Source organism: Cebus imitator, unplaced genomic scaffold, assembly GCF_001604975.1.
Source record: "Cebus imitator isolate Cc_AM_T3 unplaced genomic scaffold, Cebus_imitator-1.0 Scaffold170, whole genome shotgun sequence".
NCBI lineage: Eukaryota > Metazoa > Chordata > Mammalia > Primates > Cebidae > Cebus > Cebus imitator.
This window is the reverse complement of record NW_016107485.1, coordinates 285,645-302,897: the sequence shown is the minus strand read 5'-3', so window position 1 is coordinate 302,897 and position 17,253 is coordinate 285,645. Positions and strand designations below refer to the sequence as shown.

General features: G+C 43.5%; 2 protein-coding genes across 3 annotated transcripts; one reads left to right on the top strand and one right to left on the bottom strand.

The window, feature by feature from the left end:
* Window positions 1–1,464: 1,464 nt before the first annotated feature.
* On the top strand, window positions 1,465–16,741 carry METTL3 (methyltransferase like 3). Of its 2 annotated transcripts, none has more exons than XM_017544490.2 (11): window positions 1,465–1,741; window positions 10,694–10,911; window positions 10,995–11,399; window positions 12,962–13,137; window positions 13,759–13,975; window positions 14,205–14,392; window positions 14,784–14,822; window positions 14,981–15,089; window positions 15,205–15,273; window positions 15,443–15,555; window positions 16,512–16,741. In XM_017544490.2, exons 1-11 carry the CDS (start codon window positions 1,642–1,644, stop codon window positions 16,621–16,623), a joined length of 1,746 nt encoding a protein of 581 aa, XP_017399979.1. In that variant the 5' UTR covers window positions 1,465–1,641; the 3' UTR covers window positions 16,624–16,741. The 2 variants fall into 2 exon arrangements, with proteins under 2 accessions (XP_017399979.1, XP_017399980.1); XM_017544491.2 differs by having other exon boundaries at window positions 1,467–1,741; window positions 15,208–15,273.
* On the bottom strand, window positions 5,057–7,096 carry LOC108315252 (NADH dehydrogenase [ubiquinone] 1 alpha subcomplex subunit 2). Its single transcript, XM_017544494.1, has 2 exons — window positions 6,832–7,096; window positions 5,057–5,268 (listed from the first exon to the last, which is right to left on the bottom strand). The coding sequence occupies exons 1-2, from the start codon at window positions 7,037–7,039 to the stop codon at window positions 5,177–5,179; spliced, it is 300 nt and encodes a 99-aa protein (XP_017399983.1). The 5' UTR covers window positions 7,040–7,096; the 3' UTR covers window positions 5,057–5,176.
* Window positions 16,742–17,253: the final 512 nt, after the last annotated feature.

Below are 17,253 nucleotides of genomic sequence, written 5' to 3'. Positions count from 1 at the left end.
GAGGCTGAGGCAGGAGAATTGCCTGAACCCAGGAGGCGGAGGTTGCGGTGAGCCGAGATCGGGCCATTGCACTCCAGCCTGGGTAACAAGAGCGAAACTCGGTGCCAAAAAAAAAAAAAGAAAGAGAAAGCTGGGATTAGTGGCTCACGTCTCAAAATAAAAATAAACGGCCAGGCACAGTAGCTCACATTTGTAATCCCAGCACTTTGGGAGGCTAAGGAGGGCAGATCATGAAGTCAGGAGTTTGAGACCAGCCTGGCCAATATGGTGAATGAAATCCCATCTCTACTAAAAACACAAAATTAACTGAGTATAGTTGTGGGTGACTGTAATCCCTGCTACCGGGTAGGGCGAGGCAGAATAGCTTGAACTTGGGAGGTAGAGAGGTAGAGGTTGCCGTCAGCTGAGATCACACCACTGCACTCCAGCCTGGGCGACACGAATGAAACTGTGTCAAAAAAAGAAAGAAAAAAAAGGATTGTAGGGGGAAAAAAAAAAAACAAACCCTTGTATTTAAGTTTACTACACAAGGTGCACATACCAAAATGTTCAGCTCAATTACATTTCACAAACTGAACACACTCATGAAAGTAGCTCTCATAACAAAAAACACAACGCAACCAGGACCTCAAAGCCCTCTTAATGTCAGAACTCTATTTTAATCGATTATACGTACTTTGTAAATTTAGCCTAAGAGAGAGATCACGTATTTCAAGACCTCTAGCATTTTTCCTTCATCAGCCCTCCTCACTACCCCACGCCTCTCCCGCACACAAAGAAGCATTCGCACACCCCCTAACGGCCCCACACCTCAGACTGGGGACCACCGCTGTTTTTTTGTAAATGAAGCAATGGAAACAAATCATGTCTTCAGTGGCAAAGGTATGTTAGTACCAAACTGTCAAAAGGAACAAGTGATCCTTCATCTTAAAATTCTGTACAGCAGAGAGCTGTGGCTCACGCCCGTAATCCCAGCACTTTGGGAGGCCGAAGCGGGCGGATCACCTAAGGCTGGAGTTCGAGACCAGCCTGACCAACACGGAGAAACCCCGTCTCTACTAAAAATACAAAAAATTAGCCGGGCGTGGTGGTATATGCCTGTAATCCCAACTACTCGGGAAGCTGAGAGAGAAGAATCGCTTGAACCCGGGAGACGGAGGTTGCGGAGAGCCGAGATCGCGCCATTGTACTTCAGCCTGGGCAACAAGAGCGAAACTCCGTCTCAAAAAAAAAAAAAATCTGTACTACATGGTGTTGCTCTCTACGAGTGCTATTTTAACATGGGTCAACTCTCAGAATTCCCCTCCGAATATTCAACATGGCCGCATGCGCATCTGTAAGCAATATGGCCGCTCTGCCAGTCACCAACATGGCAACCACAGCCTCACTGTGCCTGGAAGCATGAGAGAGCGGGTATAAGGACTATACCGGCCGCTCTGCCAACACCTAACGTGGCTCTCTTTATAGCTTCCAAGAAAGCGCGACACCGGAAATGACTTTTCGGTCTTGCCCATCTCTAGGGGTCATTTTCCGGTTAGCCTTCGGGTTCCCGTGTGAGAATTGGTTATATCCTGGAGCGAGTGCTGGGAGGTGCTAGTCCCGGGCGCCTTATTCGAGAGGCGTGAGGGCTGGGAGACTAGGATGTCGGACACGTGGAGCTCTATCCAGGCCCACAAGAAGCAGCTGGACTCTCTGCGGGAAAGGCTGCAGCGGAGGCGGAAGCAGGACTCGGGGCACTTGGGTGAGGCATGGGGCTGTTGGGGTCGAGGCTCAACCGGGGAGTATGGGAGGGATCCCTAGAGAAAAAGCTCCAGAGTCAGTGTCCTTTACCAAGCGGCTATTTCTATAAAGCCTCGTACATGGGGTTACTCCCTTCTCCCCTTCAGCAGCACAGACCTTCGCACTTCTGCAGGTAGTTCGCGGTTCCTCCTCACCCTGGGCCTCGGTTCTGCCAGCTCACTTTTACCGGACGGACGCTTGAGCCCCACCCTCGTCCGCCTTGCCCACTCCTCTTCAGACTGCGAGGACGTCTCCTTTGTGAGGCCTCTCAGCCCCCTATCCTGCGAAACAGCAAGACCCCTTTTTTGTTGCTGCTATGGCGCTTTGTTCCCTCAATTATAACGACTGCTTTGTAGTGGTCATTTCTTTGCAGCTGTGGGCACAGTGAGCAAGGAATGAACCTTCATATCCACAGTTACCAGTTTAGTGGCCCGTACAAAGTGGCACTCCGTGTTTCTGAATGAGTCGAACCCCTACCGGCATTGACTTAGCCATTTACAAGCAAATCTGAAAACATTTGTGTTTGGTTTCTAAACTTTTTCTCTCCTCCTTTTGCCCTATGTCACAATCATAAAACTTTGAAGGAAATTTGAAAGATGGTTAAGTTAACTCTTGTCCACTCCCTACCCCCACCACAAACTCTGAATTATTTAAGGCAAACTAGTAACAAAGCTCTGCAAAAATAGTGACTTCAATATCACCTTTGTGGCAGATTGTTCCAATATTTGCCAGTATCTTGAACTCCATCTCTCAATCTTGTCTCAGTCATGTTAGGTTCAAGTGCTCATATTCTCACCCCTAGAACTAGAAAGTGCACTGGCGGGATCCTCCCATAATTAAGTATCCTTTCTTGAGTATCGACAGTATACATGGGTCTAATTAGACAAAAATAAGTAAGAAATTGCCCCTGTCCTTTAGTTTACAAAGCATAGGTTTCAAGGGTAGATGCTTACAAAAAGTCAGGAATGTGATAGGATATATGTGTGTGTGTGTGTATATATATATATATATATATGAAATTAAATGAATGAATCTACAGTCTGCACAGTGAAGAGAAGTAACTGAGCTGGTGTAGGTAGTGAAGCCATCAAAGCCATCATAGTGGAAATGGCATTTGAATTTGGCCTTTATGGATATGTTGGACCTAGATAATTACAGAGGTAAGGGGGAAAGGTAGTAGAGTAGGAAGTGCAAGTCATATCATCAGCCAATAATTAGTAGTCAAGCCTTGGAGTAGTTCCTGAATTACCCTAAGAGGGGTAATTTTTTCTTCTTGCTTTATAAACTTCACTGATTTGTTTTGTTTTGTTTTTGAGATGGAGTTTTGCTCTTGTTGCCCAGGCTGGAGTTCAATGGCATGATTTCAGCTCACTGCAGTCTCTGTCTCCCGGGTTAAAGCAATTTTCCTGCCTCAGCCTCCTGAGTAGCTAGCATACTACTACCACCACACCTGGCTAATTTTATATTTTTAGTAGAGATGGGGTTACTCCATGTTGGTCAGGCTGGTCTTGAACTCCCAACCTCAGGTGATCCGCTCAAAGTGCTGGGATTACAGGTGTGAGCCACCGTGCCTGGCCTGATTTCTTTATAGATACAATTTTTTGTTTTGTTTTTCCCCTATTCTTTGGTTTCCCATTTCGAAACTTTTTAAAAATGTGTGTAAATGACGCCAGTGACTTTTTTTGTTTTTGAGACAGAGTCTATCATGGTTGCCCAGGCTGGAGTGTGATGGTAGGAGCCCCTCACTGCAGCCTTTAACTTCTGGGCTCAAGCAGTCCTCCTGCCTCATCCTCCTGAGTAGCTAGGACTACAGGTGCATGCCACCATGCCTGGCTAATTTTTAAATTTTTAATAGAGATGAGGTCTCACTATGTTACCCAAGCTTGTCTTGAACTCCTGGGCTCAAGCTGTCCTCTTGCCTCAGCGTCCCAAAGTGTTTGAGTTACAGGTGAGAGCCACCATATCCAGCCTATTTAATTTTCCTGTGGAATCTTTCCCCTTCAGCAATGGCAGTTGGAAAAGGAGATCTGAGGATTCAGTAGTTGGTTGTTTCAGCAAAGTGATCTGCAAAATTAACTTATTTATTTATTTAGTCAGAGACAGGGTCTTCCTCTGTCACCCAGGCTGGAGTGCTGTGGCATGATCATGGCCTACTGCAGCCTGGACTTCCCGGGCTCCAGTGATCCTCCCACCTCAGCCTCCAAAGTGGCTGGGACCACAGGTATGTGCTACCATGCCCAGCTAATTTTTGTATTTTTGGTAGAGAGGGGATTTCACCATGTTGCCCAGGCTGGTCTCTTAAGTCCTGAGCTCAAACAATCCACTTGCTTCAGCTTCCCAAAGTCCTGGGATTACAGGCATGAGCCATCATGCCTGGCCTACAAAATTAACTTTTGAAAAGCCACTATATCAGTGTATTATATGATTGACTACTTTGTGTTCATCTTTCTGTCGTTTTGGTGATAGGCCATCCTCTATCTGTGGTGGTGTTTGTTGTTTTTTGGTTTTAATTGTTCCTCATCATAGTTCTTTATACTTTTCCATTTCTAAATTCATACTCTTTCAATGGGTGATTCTAATTGCTGTTGGTCATTTTAAGTTTCATTTCATTTTTCCCTAATACTAACAACATTTTTGTATTAACCAAACTTTGTGCTGTATGCAGACCTAACTACTAGAGCCTTGATGCTTTCATCAAGATCCTTGCTAAACATGTTTAATATATTTGACAATAAGTCTATATTCTCCCTGTTTGAATAACTAGCTAATATAATATAGCTAAGATACTTTTTTTTTTTTTTTTTTGGCAGTCTCTTGCTGGGTTGCCCAGGCTGGAGTGTACTGGCGTAATCTTGGCTCACTGCAGCCTCTGCCTCCCGGGTTCAAGCAACTCTCTGCCACAGCTTCCTGAATAGCTGGGATTACAGGCATCCACCACCACACCTGGCTAATTTTTGTATTTTTAGTAGAGACTGGGTTTCACTGTCTTGGCCAGGCTGGTCTTGAACCCCTGATCTCATGATCCACCCACGTTGGCCTTCCAAAGTGCTGGAATTACAGGTGTAAGCAACCGCTCTTGATTGTGTGTTTGTGCGTGTGTGTGTGTGTGTAGAATCTCGCTCTGTTACCCAGGCTGGAATTCAGTGGCATGAACACAGCTCACGGCAGTCTTGACCTCAGGGCTCAAGCGATCCTCTGGCCTCAGCCTCCTCCTGAGTAGCTAGCACCACAGTTGTGTGCCACAATGCCCGCCTAATTTTTAATTTTTTTTTTTTAATTTTTTTATTTTACAGCACAAGCTTTATATGGAATAAGAGAACACATTTTTTTTCACATTACACTAAGTCCATCAGAGCCCAGGCTCTGGGGCTGTTGCCCTTAATCCTCGGTGGAGGTTTCAGGCTTTACCACTTAGCACATTCTCCAGGGCTCTGGTTACCTCATCAGCACTGAAGTTGTTCAAAGAGACATTCTTCTCTTGGCCAAATGCTGAGGAGAGAGAGGGAGGTGTCTAAGTATCTATTCTGCACCGTGGAGGCTACCAAAGTAAAATAAAAGGTCTTTATCTTACAATCTTGTTAAGATGGGAAGAGTACATTTGGTATGCCTAGAATTAATACAGTGGGTCTCAAACACATCTAGGAAGCCCAAGTAAATAGGATTTTGGCTGATTCTGGATAGCCACAATGGGTTGTTTCAGGGAAGCTTTAGGGGGCACTATAGGCATTTATAGTTAACTACTGTGAGCAGTGTATTGCATGGGGTGCCCATTCCCTAGGGGCCCATGTGCTAGCTCACATAATACCGAGCACAATACACTGAAGTTACTCGTGTCTATCTCCTCTTGTAGTCTACTGTCTTTTGGGAGGAGCTTTTTTTCCTCCTCCAATTATTAATGCATGGCATCCTACAGATGTCTACTGTAGGAACCAATCTGCTTAAGGTGGTCAGTCTCCTCCACCTTCCCCCTGACATTTCCAGGGCACCATATAGTTAAAAGCTGTGATTAAAATCCTGTTATTCAGTATGTATAAATATTTATTGCATACCTACAATGTGTTAGGCAACATGATAGGAAAATTTCATTTTGCAATATATTGGAATAGGGTAATATAAAAAGGAGCTAGAAACAGTAACATAAATGACCAGAATAATAACCTGAATAAGGAGCCAGCCATGCCAGTCTTAGAGAGGTAAATGCATTCTAGAAAAGGGGAATAAATGTAAAGGCTCAATCCTGTTATATCCTAGCTGCATTACTTTAGATAGGTTCCACAAGGTTTTGATTCCATTTTTTTTCTAATCTCTACAATGAGAAGAACACGCTTCCTCATGACAAATGAAGATTAAATGAGGCTGGGCCCGGTGGCTCGCACCTGTAATCCCAGCATTTTGGGAGGCGGACGCAGGGGGATCACGAGGTCAGGAGACCATCCTGGCCAACATGGTGAAATCCCGTCTCTACTAAAAATACAAAAATTAGCTGGGCCTCGTGGCCCGTGCCTGTAATCCCAGTTACTTGGGAGGCTAAGGCAGGAGAATAGCTTGAATCAGGGAGTCGGATGTTGCAGTGCGCCGAGATCGTGCCACTGCATTCCAGCCTGACGACAGAGCAAGACTACGTCTCAAAAAAAAAAAAGATGAAGAGAGATTAATGAGTTAGGCAGGGAAGCACTCAGCACAGGGCCCAGTTCTAAGTGCTAAAAATTACTGAGATTCTCACACTATCTGGACTGACAATGACTACAAGTTATTTGAACGAAACTATATTGACTAGCTTCTCTACTATCAGAAACCCATTCTCAGCTACAGAAACGTCAGTTCTTGGTCCCTACGCAGGACTCGGTCAGCCTACATACTTATGTTGCCTGGGATACAAGGCATCATATAACCCTGAGAATATAAATTTCTTCATGGCAACAAGATGAACAGCAAGGCTAAGTCGGCGTTCTAGTTTCTCCACGGGGTTCCGCACGACCTTGGGCAGTCCCTTCTCCTCTCAAACCCTTGTTCCCCTACCGGAGCCCCATACCCCTGGTGTCTCGCACTCACCGTAGCGGGCCCAGAGTTTGGGCTGCACATCCGAGCACTCGCGGATTAGAATGGGTAGGTCGGGATTCGCCTTCTTCAGCTCCACATAGCGTTTCTCAATGAAGTCCCTGACGCCCTGGCTGCCGGGCGATCGCTGACATAAGTGGATGCGAATCTCTCGCAGGGCCAGCTTTGCCCCGAGTCCTCGACTCGCTGCGGCCGCCGCCATCTTGGGTAATGCCGAAGTCCCAAGTGCCCCTAATTTTTAATTTTTATTATTATTTTTTTTTTGTAGAAACAGGGTCTTACCCTGTTGCCAGGCTAGTCTTGAACTCTTGGGCTCAATCTATCCTCCCACCTTGGCCTCCCAAAGTACTGGGATTACAGGTGTAATCCAAGCCTAGTTAAGATGCTTATAAAAGTATTTTTGGGGTTGTAATTAAATGTATCTTGTCTTCTGACCCAGAGCTTGATCCGACCCATCATTTGGTACTGTGGTAATAGGTAAAGATGAAAGACACAAATTAAATCAGAATGTCAGTCTTCTTTCTGTGTTATTTGATTATTTCAAAGAATGTATTTTGTTGAGCTTTAGGATTCTTAGGAAACCCTTGTGAAACATACTCTATTGTAAATTTATTAATCATGTTGTCATGTAAGATATAACCCAAGGCTTGATAAAATTTAGATTATTCCATTTGTTTCTCACCTACATCTTATTTTTTATAGCATTACTGTAATCTGGTAATTATTGACTACTGAACTCAATGTCAAAAGACAAGGATATAAAATGAACTAAAAGATATCCATATCGTTAATAGTGGAAAATACCATGGGCAAAATATTGGGAGACCTTTGTTAGATAGGCATTTTTATTTTATATATATTTATATATTTATATATATATATACACACACACACACACACACACACACACACACGTGTGTGTGTGTGTGTGTGTGTGTGTGTGTGTGTGTGTGTGTATTTATTTATTTATTTATTGAGATGGAGTTTTGCCCTTGTTGCCCAGGCTGGAGTATAGTGGCACGATTTCGGATCACCGCAACCTCTACCTCCTGGTTCAAGCGATTCTGCTGCCTCAGCCTCCCAAGTAGCTAGGATTACAGGCATGCACCACCATGCCTGGCTAATTTTTTGCATTTTTAGTAAAGATGGGGTTTCTCCACGCTGGTCAGGCTGGTCTCAAACTCCTGACCTCAGGTGATCCGTCTGCCTCGGCCTCCCAAAGTGCTGGGATTATAGGTGTGAGCCCCTGTGCCAGGCTGCAAGGGACTTTAATAATCACCATCTCATGCCTGTAATCCAAGCACTTTGGGAGGCTGAGGTGGGCAGATCACAAGGTCAAGAGTTCAAGACCTGCCCGGCCAACATGGTGAAACCCTGTCTCTATTAAAAACACAAAAATTAGCTAGGCATGGTGGCGGGCGCCTGTAATCCCAGCTACTTGGGAGTCTGAGGCAGGAGAATCGCTTGAGCCTGGGAGGCGGAGGTTGCAGTGAGCTGAGATCATCCCACGGCACTCCGACCTGGGCAACAGAGTGAGATTCTCTGTCTCAAAAAAAAAAAATAGTCACCATCTGTTCAGTCCTGTTCAGTGCAGGAATTTTGTTTATAGTCTTATAAATCAGCTAAATAGTAATCATCACTTAAATTTCTTACATATTTTTAGCTTGGTTCAATTACTCTTAAACTTTTTCTCACACAGACCAAAGTGCTTCCATGACCCTTTCATGTGTACAATACCTCTTTGACAAAACAATTATATTCAGCAGGTAAAAGTTAAAATCCAAGATTCAGCCAAACATGATTGTAAGAAGTAAGCAAGGTGAAGAAAGTTCTAACAATGATCTAACATTTCTAGCTAGTATGGAATTATGGAGTCCATTTTCCACAATAACTTACTTTAATAAAATGTAACTATTACAAGGTATTTTGTGTAGTTCAGCTCTGTTTTCTTTGGAACCTCTGAGTCAATTTTTTTTTTTTGAGACAGAATCTCACTCTTGCCCAGGCTGGAGTGTAGAGATATGATCTCAAGGCTCGCTGCAACCTCTGCCTCCTGAGTTCAAGCGATTCTCTTGCTTCAGCCTTCTGAGTAGCTGGGACTACTGAGTAGCCGCCACACCCACCTAATTTTTGTATATTTAGTAGAGACAGGATTTCACTATGTTGGCCAGGATGGTCTCAATCTGACCTTGTGATCCACCCACCTTGGCCTCCTAAAGTGTTGGGATTACAGGCGTGAGCCACCACACCGGGCCTTTTTTTTTTGAAACAGGGTTCTCACTCTGTCATTCAGGCTGGAGTGCAGTGGCACAATCACAGTTTACTTCAGCCTTGGCCTCCTTGGCTCAGGGAATCCTCCTACCTCAGCCTTCCCAGTAGCTGGGACTACAGGCACAGGCCCCCATGTGAGGCTAATTTTTTAAAACTTTACTGTAGAGACACTGGGTTTTGCCATGTTGCTCTGGCTGGTCTGGAACTCCTGGGCTCAAGTGATCCTCCCACCTTGGCCTCCCAGAGTATAAGGCACCAAACCCAGCCCCGAATCAGATTTTAATAAATTCAGTTTCCGTTAGAGTGGAAATTTTTCAAATGTGTGTGTGTGTGTGTGTGTGTGTGTGTGTGTGTGTATGTATATTTTTATTTTGTTTTGTTTTGTTTTTGAGACAGACTCTTGCTCTGTTGCTAAGTCTAGGGTACAGTGTCATGATCTTGGCTCACTGCAACCTCCACCTCCTGGGTTCAAGCAATTCTGCCTCAGCCTCCCCAAGTAGCTATGGTGGCTTGTGCTACCACACCCAGCTAATTTTTTTTTTTTTGTATGTTAGTAGAGATGGGGTTTCACCATATTGGTCAGGCTGGTTTCAAACTCCTCACCTCAAGTGATCCAACTGCCTCAGCCTCCCAAAGTGCTAGAATTACAGTTGTGAGCCACCATGCCTGGCCAGAGTGGAAATATTTAAGTAAACAGAATATTTCTAAATATAAACTAATGGCCTACTTATTTTACTTGGTAATTTCAGTTCAGGTCCTAGAAGTTTAATATTTCATCTATATTTTAGTTAAATAACCACAGATATTAGGCTTTCTCAAAGGTAACATTTTGTCCCTATTTTAGTTTCTCAAATCTTACTAAGGTTATGATGGCTGTGAAGTAATAGTTGATAATAATATAGTCTGGAAACATAATTTACTAACCACTTCAGCAAAGTATTAAGAGTTTTGTGTTTGTGAGTGTTATAGGTGACACTTGGCCCCCAACATTGTCATTTTGTATACTTTGTTCATCAATGGGCTGGATTCATTAAAATTCACACAATATGCCTCAAAAAGAATATTGGATCCCAGCCTAGGTTGTTGAGTGTATTTCTGGCTTTTATTTAAATGTAGGTTGACAGGTGATAGGGATTATTTAAACCTATCTTGCCGCTAATTTACTTCCTTTGTAGCACAGCAAGGATAGGAAATTAGGAAATCATTATCCACCCAACAGAGAAAAGGTAGATAGAAAATCTAGTATTATCGCCAGATGCAGTGGCTCACACCTGTAATCCTAGCACTTTGGGAGGCTGAGGTGGGTGGATCACCTGAGGTCAGGAGTTCAAGACCAGCCTGGCCAATATGGTAAAATCCCATCTTTTAAAAAAAAAGAAAAGAAAGAAAGAAAACCTAGTATTATCTTGGCAAGGCAGTGAATGATTAAATATGGTTGAGGATAATCTAGTGCTAAAGTTGGTCAGAGAATTTCTTACACAAAATAAAAGGTCTGTGTATGGGAATGCTAGAGATTTGACTTCTCAGAAATATATAGACCAGCAGGTGGTTGCCTTTTTTCATTTTCACTTCTCTTCATTCTTAGATCTACGGAATCCAGAAGCAGCATTGTCTCCAACCTTCCGTAGTGACAGCCCAGTGCCGACCGCACCCACCTCTGGTGGCCTTAAGCCCAGCACAGCTTCAGCAGTTCCCGAATTAGCTACAGATCCTGAGTTAGAGAAGAAGTTGCTACACCACCTCTCTGATCTGGCCTTAACATTGCCTACTGATGCTGTGTCCATCTGTCTTGCCATCTCCACGGTAATGACCCGATAGAGTTAGGATTTACCACTTATTTTCAGTTCATGGTCAGTGTCTTATTGCCCCTACTTCCCCTCCTCTAGCCAGATGCTCCTGCCACTCAAGATGGGGTAGAAAGCCTCCTACAAAAGTTTGCCGCTCAGGAGTTGATTGAGGTAAAGCGAGGTCTCCTACAAGACGATGCACATCCTACTCTTGTGACCTATGCTGACCATTCCAAGCTCTCTGCCATGATGGGTGCTGTGGCAGAAAAGAAGGGCCCTGGGGACGTAGCAGGGACTGTCACAGGGCAGAAGCGGCGTGCAGAACAGGACTCAGCTACAGTAGCTGCCTTTGCCAGTTCATTAGCCTCTGGTCTGAACTCTTCAGCATCAGAACCAGCAAAGGAGCCAGCCAAGAAATCAAGGAAACATGCTGCCTCAGATGTTGATCTGGAGATAGAGAGCCTTCTGAACCAACAGTCCACTAAGGAACAACAGAGCAAGAAGGTAGGGATCATGTGAAAAGACTCTGACAATATGCTCTTGATTCTAGCTTTGTTTGATAGGAATTTACCCTTAGGGTAAGGAACCATTTTGAGAATTGAGGGTTTATAGCAGTTGTTATCAACTGGGGATGATTCCCTACTGCCCAACTCCCAGGGCATCTGGTAATGTCTGGAGACATTTTTATTGTCACACATGGAGAAGTGCTGTTGGCATCTAGTGGGTAGAAGCCACGGATATTGTTAAACATCCTATAGTGAATAGTAGGACAAACCCCTACAACAGTTGTCTGTCCCAAAGTGTCAATATTGCCAATATTGACAAATTCTGATTTAATCTGTCATTGAATGTTTGAAAGAATCAGATCAAGAGAAGAGGAATCCATGGCCGGGCATGGTGGCTGATACCTATAATCCCAGCACTTTGGGAGGCTGAGGCGGGGGGATCACAAGGTCAGGAGTTCAAGGCCAGCCTGACCAACATGGAGAAACCCCGTCTCTACTGAAAATACACAATTAGCCAGGCATAGTGGCGCAAGCCTGTAATCCCAGCTACTCGGGTGCCTGAGGCAGGAGAATCGCTTGAACTTGGGAGGTGGAGGTTGTGGTGAGCCGACATCACACCATTGTACTCTAGCCTGGGCAACAGAGCGAAACTCTGTCTCAAAAAAAAAAGAGTGAGAAGAAGAATCCAATTATATAGAAATATAGGGAGATGAAAGGAGAGGAATACTAGACCAATTATGGAAACTGACTAAATAATGTGAATTGGTTCTGAGTATAAGTACTGGCCTGACATGAGTTCTCATCTGCTTGGTACTTCTAGTGTGTTACTTTAAACAAGGTAATTAACTTCTCTTGGACCTTAGTCTTCTCATCTTTAACATGAAGATAATACCAGTGTATCCTGCCTTACAGAATTGCTGAATAGACTCTAAGCTAAACAATAAAGTGTTTAGCGCTATAACTTAGTTCAGTACCCAGTAAATATGTTTTTTTGTAGAAGGAATGCCTTCCTGGGGAGGGGACATTTAGCATAATGCTTAGTAGTAGGAACCAGGCCTCTTCCATTTTAATTTCATCCCAAATGCATATTTGTGAGGAAGGACTGAACCCCTAACACTTGTCTTATCTGACGGCTCCCAATTTTCCAATATTATGTTAGCTAATTTAGGGCTAGGCACAATGGCTCATTCCTACTCTGGGAGGCTGAGGTGGGGGGATCATTTGAAACCAGAAGTTTGAGACCAGCCTGGGCAACATAGTGAGACCATACCTCTACAAAAAGTAATTAAAACATTAGCTGGCATGGTGTCATGAGCCTGTATTTCTTAAGCTGTGTTGGAGGCTGAGCTGGGAAGATTATTTGAGCCTGGGAGTTCCAGGCTGCAGTGAGCTATGATTACACCACTGTACACTGGCCTGGGTGACAGCAAGAGTCCATACCTGAAAAAAAAAATGTTAGCTGATTTATCCCTTATAAGACATTGTCAGAATTTGCAGAGTTGGTCTAAGAGCCAGTTTGATCTACAAGACATTTTAAGTCCAAGGCTACTTCTGTCACAGGTCAGTCAGGAGATCCTAGAGCTATTAAATACTACAACAGCCAAGGAACAATCCATTGTTGAAAAATTTCGCTCTCGAGGTCGGGCCCAAGTGCAAGAATTCTGTGACTATGGAACCAAGGAGGAGTGCATGAAAGCCAGTGATGCTGATCGACCCTGTCGCAAGCTGCACTTCAGGTCTTTTGGAAGGGAATGAGGTGGGATGGGTTTGTCAGAAGCAGCCATTCCTTTTCAGCATATCCCTTCCAGACATTGGGGTTCTGTCTGTAATCTTATTTAGTTTATGGTTTCTGTAAGTCCTCTAGACCCTGAAGGTATACTTTCAGAAGTGCATTGTGTGAGAAGAATACAGGCTGTACTCCCAAATAACTGAGGTTTTGTTTTCTTTTTTTTTTAAACCTCCCTCCTTACAATAGCAAAGTTATATAGGTTTGTCTGTCTCTGAGCCAGAATGAAAGTTAGAGTTCTCTGAGAGGAGCATAATCTTAGGAGAAACAAGAACCTGAACTCTTAGGTCAATGTTTTATTCTGTTCTAATCAACTAAGTCTCCTGCACTGCTTGCCTTCCGGTGGTAAAAGAGGAAACCAAGGCTTTACTTAGAGAGGAATTACAATTATTCTGTAATGTGAATTATTTCCATGCTACCTGCCTCCCTTAAAACTCTTGGAGGAAGCTCTAACGATAGAATTAGGGGAGGGTAATAAGATAGGAGATATTTTGAAACCATTTGGAATTTGAACTGTTGGATCTACATCTGGAGCACCATGTTGATTGATTCTCCCTTTTTATTTTCCCAGACGAATTATCAACAAACACACTGATGAGTCTTTAGGTGACTGCTCTTTCCTTAATACATGTTTCCACATGGATACCTGCAAGTATGTTCACTATGAAATTGATGCTTGCATGGATTCTGAGGCCCCTGGCAGCAAAGACCACACACCAAGCCAGGAGCTTGCTCTTACACAAAGTGTCGGAGGTGATTCTAGTGCAGACCGACTCTTTCCACCTCAGGTACTTCTCTGCTCAGAAAACTTGTCTCAACTTAGGGACTTATGTTTGAGTAGGGCAGCCATACATGTAGGAGAAAGCAGGGCATACATAATTCAGCAATCTTGTCTGGCCTATTGGGAATGGAGGGGGATACATAAGCTTGTATGGGAATAGGAAAAATCAAATGGAAAAGGGACTCAGGCTATGTATCTGAGAGTTAAAGAAGATGACCAAATACCACTTTATGCAGTGGATCTGTTGTGATATCCGCTACCTGGACGTCAGTATCTTGGGCAAGTTTGCGGTTGTGATGGCTGACCCACCCTGGGATATTCACATGGAGCTGCCCTATGGGACCCTGACAGATGATGAGATGCGCAGGCTCAACATACCCGTACTACAGGATGATGGCTTTCTCTTTCTCTGGGTCACGGGCAGGTAATGCAATTCAAAGTTACACAGGTATGGACGGTACAGTACAGAGTGAATACTGAGTGGGAGATAAAATCCTGGGTTTTCCTAGCCCAGTCTACACTTTTTCAGTAGACATTCAGTGAACATTTACATGCACAATACCATTAAAGCAGCAAGGTGGATCTAAGAATGAAAAAATAAAACAGTATCCTCAACAACCTTACCTTTCTCACAGAACAAATGTAGAATTAAATATATATTCAGGGTATGATTTGCATTATACACAGGCATTAGGACTCAGTAGAAAAAAAGACTTTTTCTGTTATATACTGTTAAAAGTGTTTTTTAACATATCACGTCTTGAAGGGTAAAAAATACAGGCATAGAAGTAGTTGTTTAACTCATTTCTTTCTAGGGCCATGGAGTTGGGCAGAGAATGTCTAAACCTCTGGGGGTAAGTAATGGTTGTGTTGCTTTTGAGGGTAATACTGTTATAGTGAGATACATGTTCTCTCCCATAGTATTCCGTGATTCCTTGCTTTATGGTACTACCCCTTATAACCACACTGTAAAAGTTTGGTTAAAACTCTAGTTTTTTCTTATTTCCCACAGGTATGAACGGGTAGATGAAATTATTTGGGTGAAGACAAATCAACTGCAACGCATCATTCGGACAGGCCGTACAGGTCACTGGTTGAACCATGGGAAGGAACACTGCTTGGTGAGCAGCAGTGGGGCCCAATTCAATAGGTGGAGCATAAAGAATCATTTGATTTCTTATTGAGAAAAAGTTCAAACGGTGTGGTTTCATAAGGTAATCTGTTATCTGTGGTGAGCAGGTTGGTGTCAAAGGAAATCCCCAAGGCTTCAACCAGGGTCTGGATTGTGATGTGATCGTAGCTGAGGTATGTGCCTCCCCAGGCCTCCAAAGCTTCCACATTGTTGTTGGTATCAGTTATTCATGTCAGGTGTATTCTCATCCCAGATTTTTACCGTTTAGATCATAAACATAATAAAAAGGGCTAGGATTGCAATCTTATGTAACTTAAAAAGCAGCTAGTTTTTATCTCCTAGGTTCGTTCCACCAGTCATAAACCAGATGAAATCTATGGCATGATTGAAAGACTATCTCCTGGCACTCGCAAGATTGAGCTATTTGGACGACCACATAATGTGCAGCCCAACTGGTAAGGTGACCAGAGAACAGACTAGTCTTCAAGGGGCTATTATTTATGATTAAGTACAGAACTTAGTAGAACTTCACATTATACTCCACGAGTCTATAAATGAGCATCAGAGGATTCATAAGCCACTTAAGCTTGTACTTAAACTGTTTTATGAGATTTTATAAATTCATTAAAACTCAACAGGTTCTAGGATCCAAAGCACAGCTCCCTAGGGTTTCTACTCTCACAACCTAAGGATCTTCCTCAGCCATTCTATGTGATGTATTGAATCTGCTCCCTGGTGGTTATGAAGTTATCTATTTAATCTGTCAATTATTTTATCTTTCACCCCTTTAATAGAGCTTAAAACACATGCTGCTAGCATTTTGCTTATCCAAAGAATACTCCCTGGTAGCAACTCTGTGAATCAGTCCTGGCTAAGCATTAGTTACTAAACATCCAATACAGATCCAGTCTTTTTTTTTTTTTTTTGGAGAGATGGAGTCTTGCTTTGTTGGCCCAGGCTGGAGTGCAGTTATGAGCTCTCAGCTCACTGCAACCTCCGCCTCCCGGGTTCAAGTGATTCTCCTGCCTCAGCCGCCTGAGTAGCTGGGATTATAGGTGTGCACCACCGTGCCCAGCTAATGTTTTGTATTTTTAGTAGAGACGGGGTTTCACCACGTTGGCCTGGCTGGTCTTGAACTCCTGACTTCAAGAGATCTGCCCACCTCAGCCTCCCAAAGTGCTGGGATTATAGGCATGAGCCACCATGCCCAGCTCAGATCCAGTCTATTTTAACACCAGAATCTATGTCAATTCTGAACTACTCATTCTACCATAAACTATTGTAATGTTAAGCTCTTTTTAGAAGAATTGGTATATTTGATATGATAGGCAGTCTCATTTGGTATGCATCTTTTAACAGTATTAATTAATTCCAGGATTTCTGGTTTGCCCCTCCTTTTCCCCTGTTTCAGGATCACCCTTGGAAACCAACTGGATGGGATCCACCTACTAGACCCAGATGTGGTTGCACGGTTCAAGCAAAGGTACCCAGATGGTATCATCTCTAAACCTAAGAATTTATAGAAGCACTTCCTTATACAGCTAAGAATCCATAGTGATGGCTCTGTAAGCTAAACCTGAAGAGTGTTATTTGTACAATAGCTTTCTTCTTTATTTAAATAAACATTTGTATTGTAGATGAGATTTTGAAGTCCATTCTGGCTCTGACACTTATCAGTGTGTAATCTTGTGCAACTCATCTCTCAGTAGTATTTCTTATATTTAAAATGGGAGTATTACCTCACTGGGTTGCTGTGAGTGTTCAAACAAAACAAGTGCATAGGAAACATTACAATGATCATAGGCTAGGTGCAGTGGCTCACACCTGTAATCCCGGCACTTTGGGAAGCTGAAGTGGAGGATCACTGGAGCCCAGGAGTTCAAGACCAGCCTGGGCAACATAGTGAGACCCCATCTCTACTCCCAGCCTCTAAAACCATTAAAAACACAGGAATGCATAGGATCAAACTAATTAGTAATATATACATGGTTTGTTGAGGAGGAGGTTCTCTAGGACAGCATTTCTCAAAGTAAAAATTTGAGTTCCGGGCCGGGTGCGGTGGCTCAAGCCTGTAATCCCAGCACTTTGGGAGGCCGAGGCGGGTGGATCACGAGGTCAAGAGATCGAGACCATCCTGGTCAACATGGTGAAAC

Coding starts and splice junctions, on each gene's coding strand:
- METTL3 (XM_017544490.2), top strand. CDS start 1,642: ATGTCGGACACGTGGAGCTCTATCCAGGCCCACAAGAAGCAGCTGGAC. Junction 13,138..13,758: donor TGTCGCAAGCTGCACTTCAG/GTCTTTTGGAAG, acceptor TTATTTTCCCAG/ACGAATTATCAACAAACACA. Junction 15,556..16,511: donor CATAATGTGCAGCCCAACTG/GTAAGGTGACCA, acceptor CCCCTGTTTCAG/GATCACCCTTGGAAACCAAC.
- LOC108315252 (XM_017544494.1), bottom strand. CDS start 7,039: ATGGCGGCGGCCGCAGCGAGTCGAGGACTCGGGGCAAAGCTGGCCCTG. Junction 5,269..6,831: donor CAAACTCTGGGCCCGCTACG/GTGAGTGCGAGA, acceptor CTCTCTCCTCAG/CATTTGGCCAAGAGAAGAAT.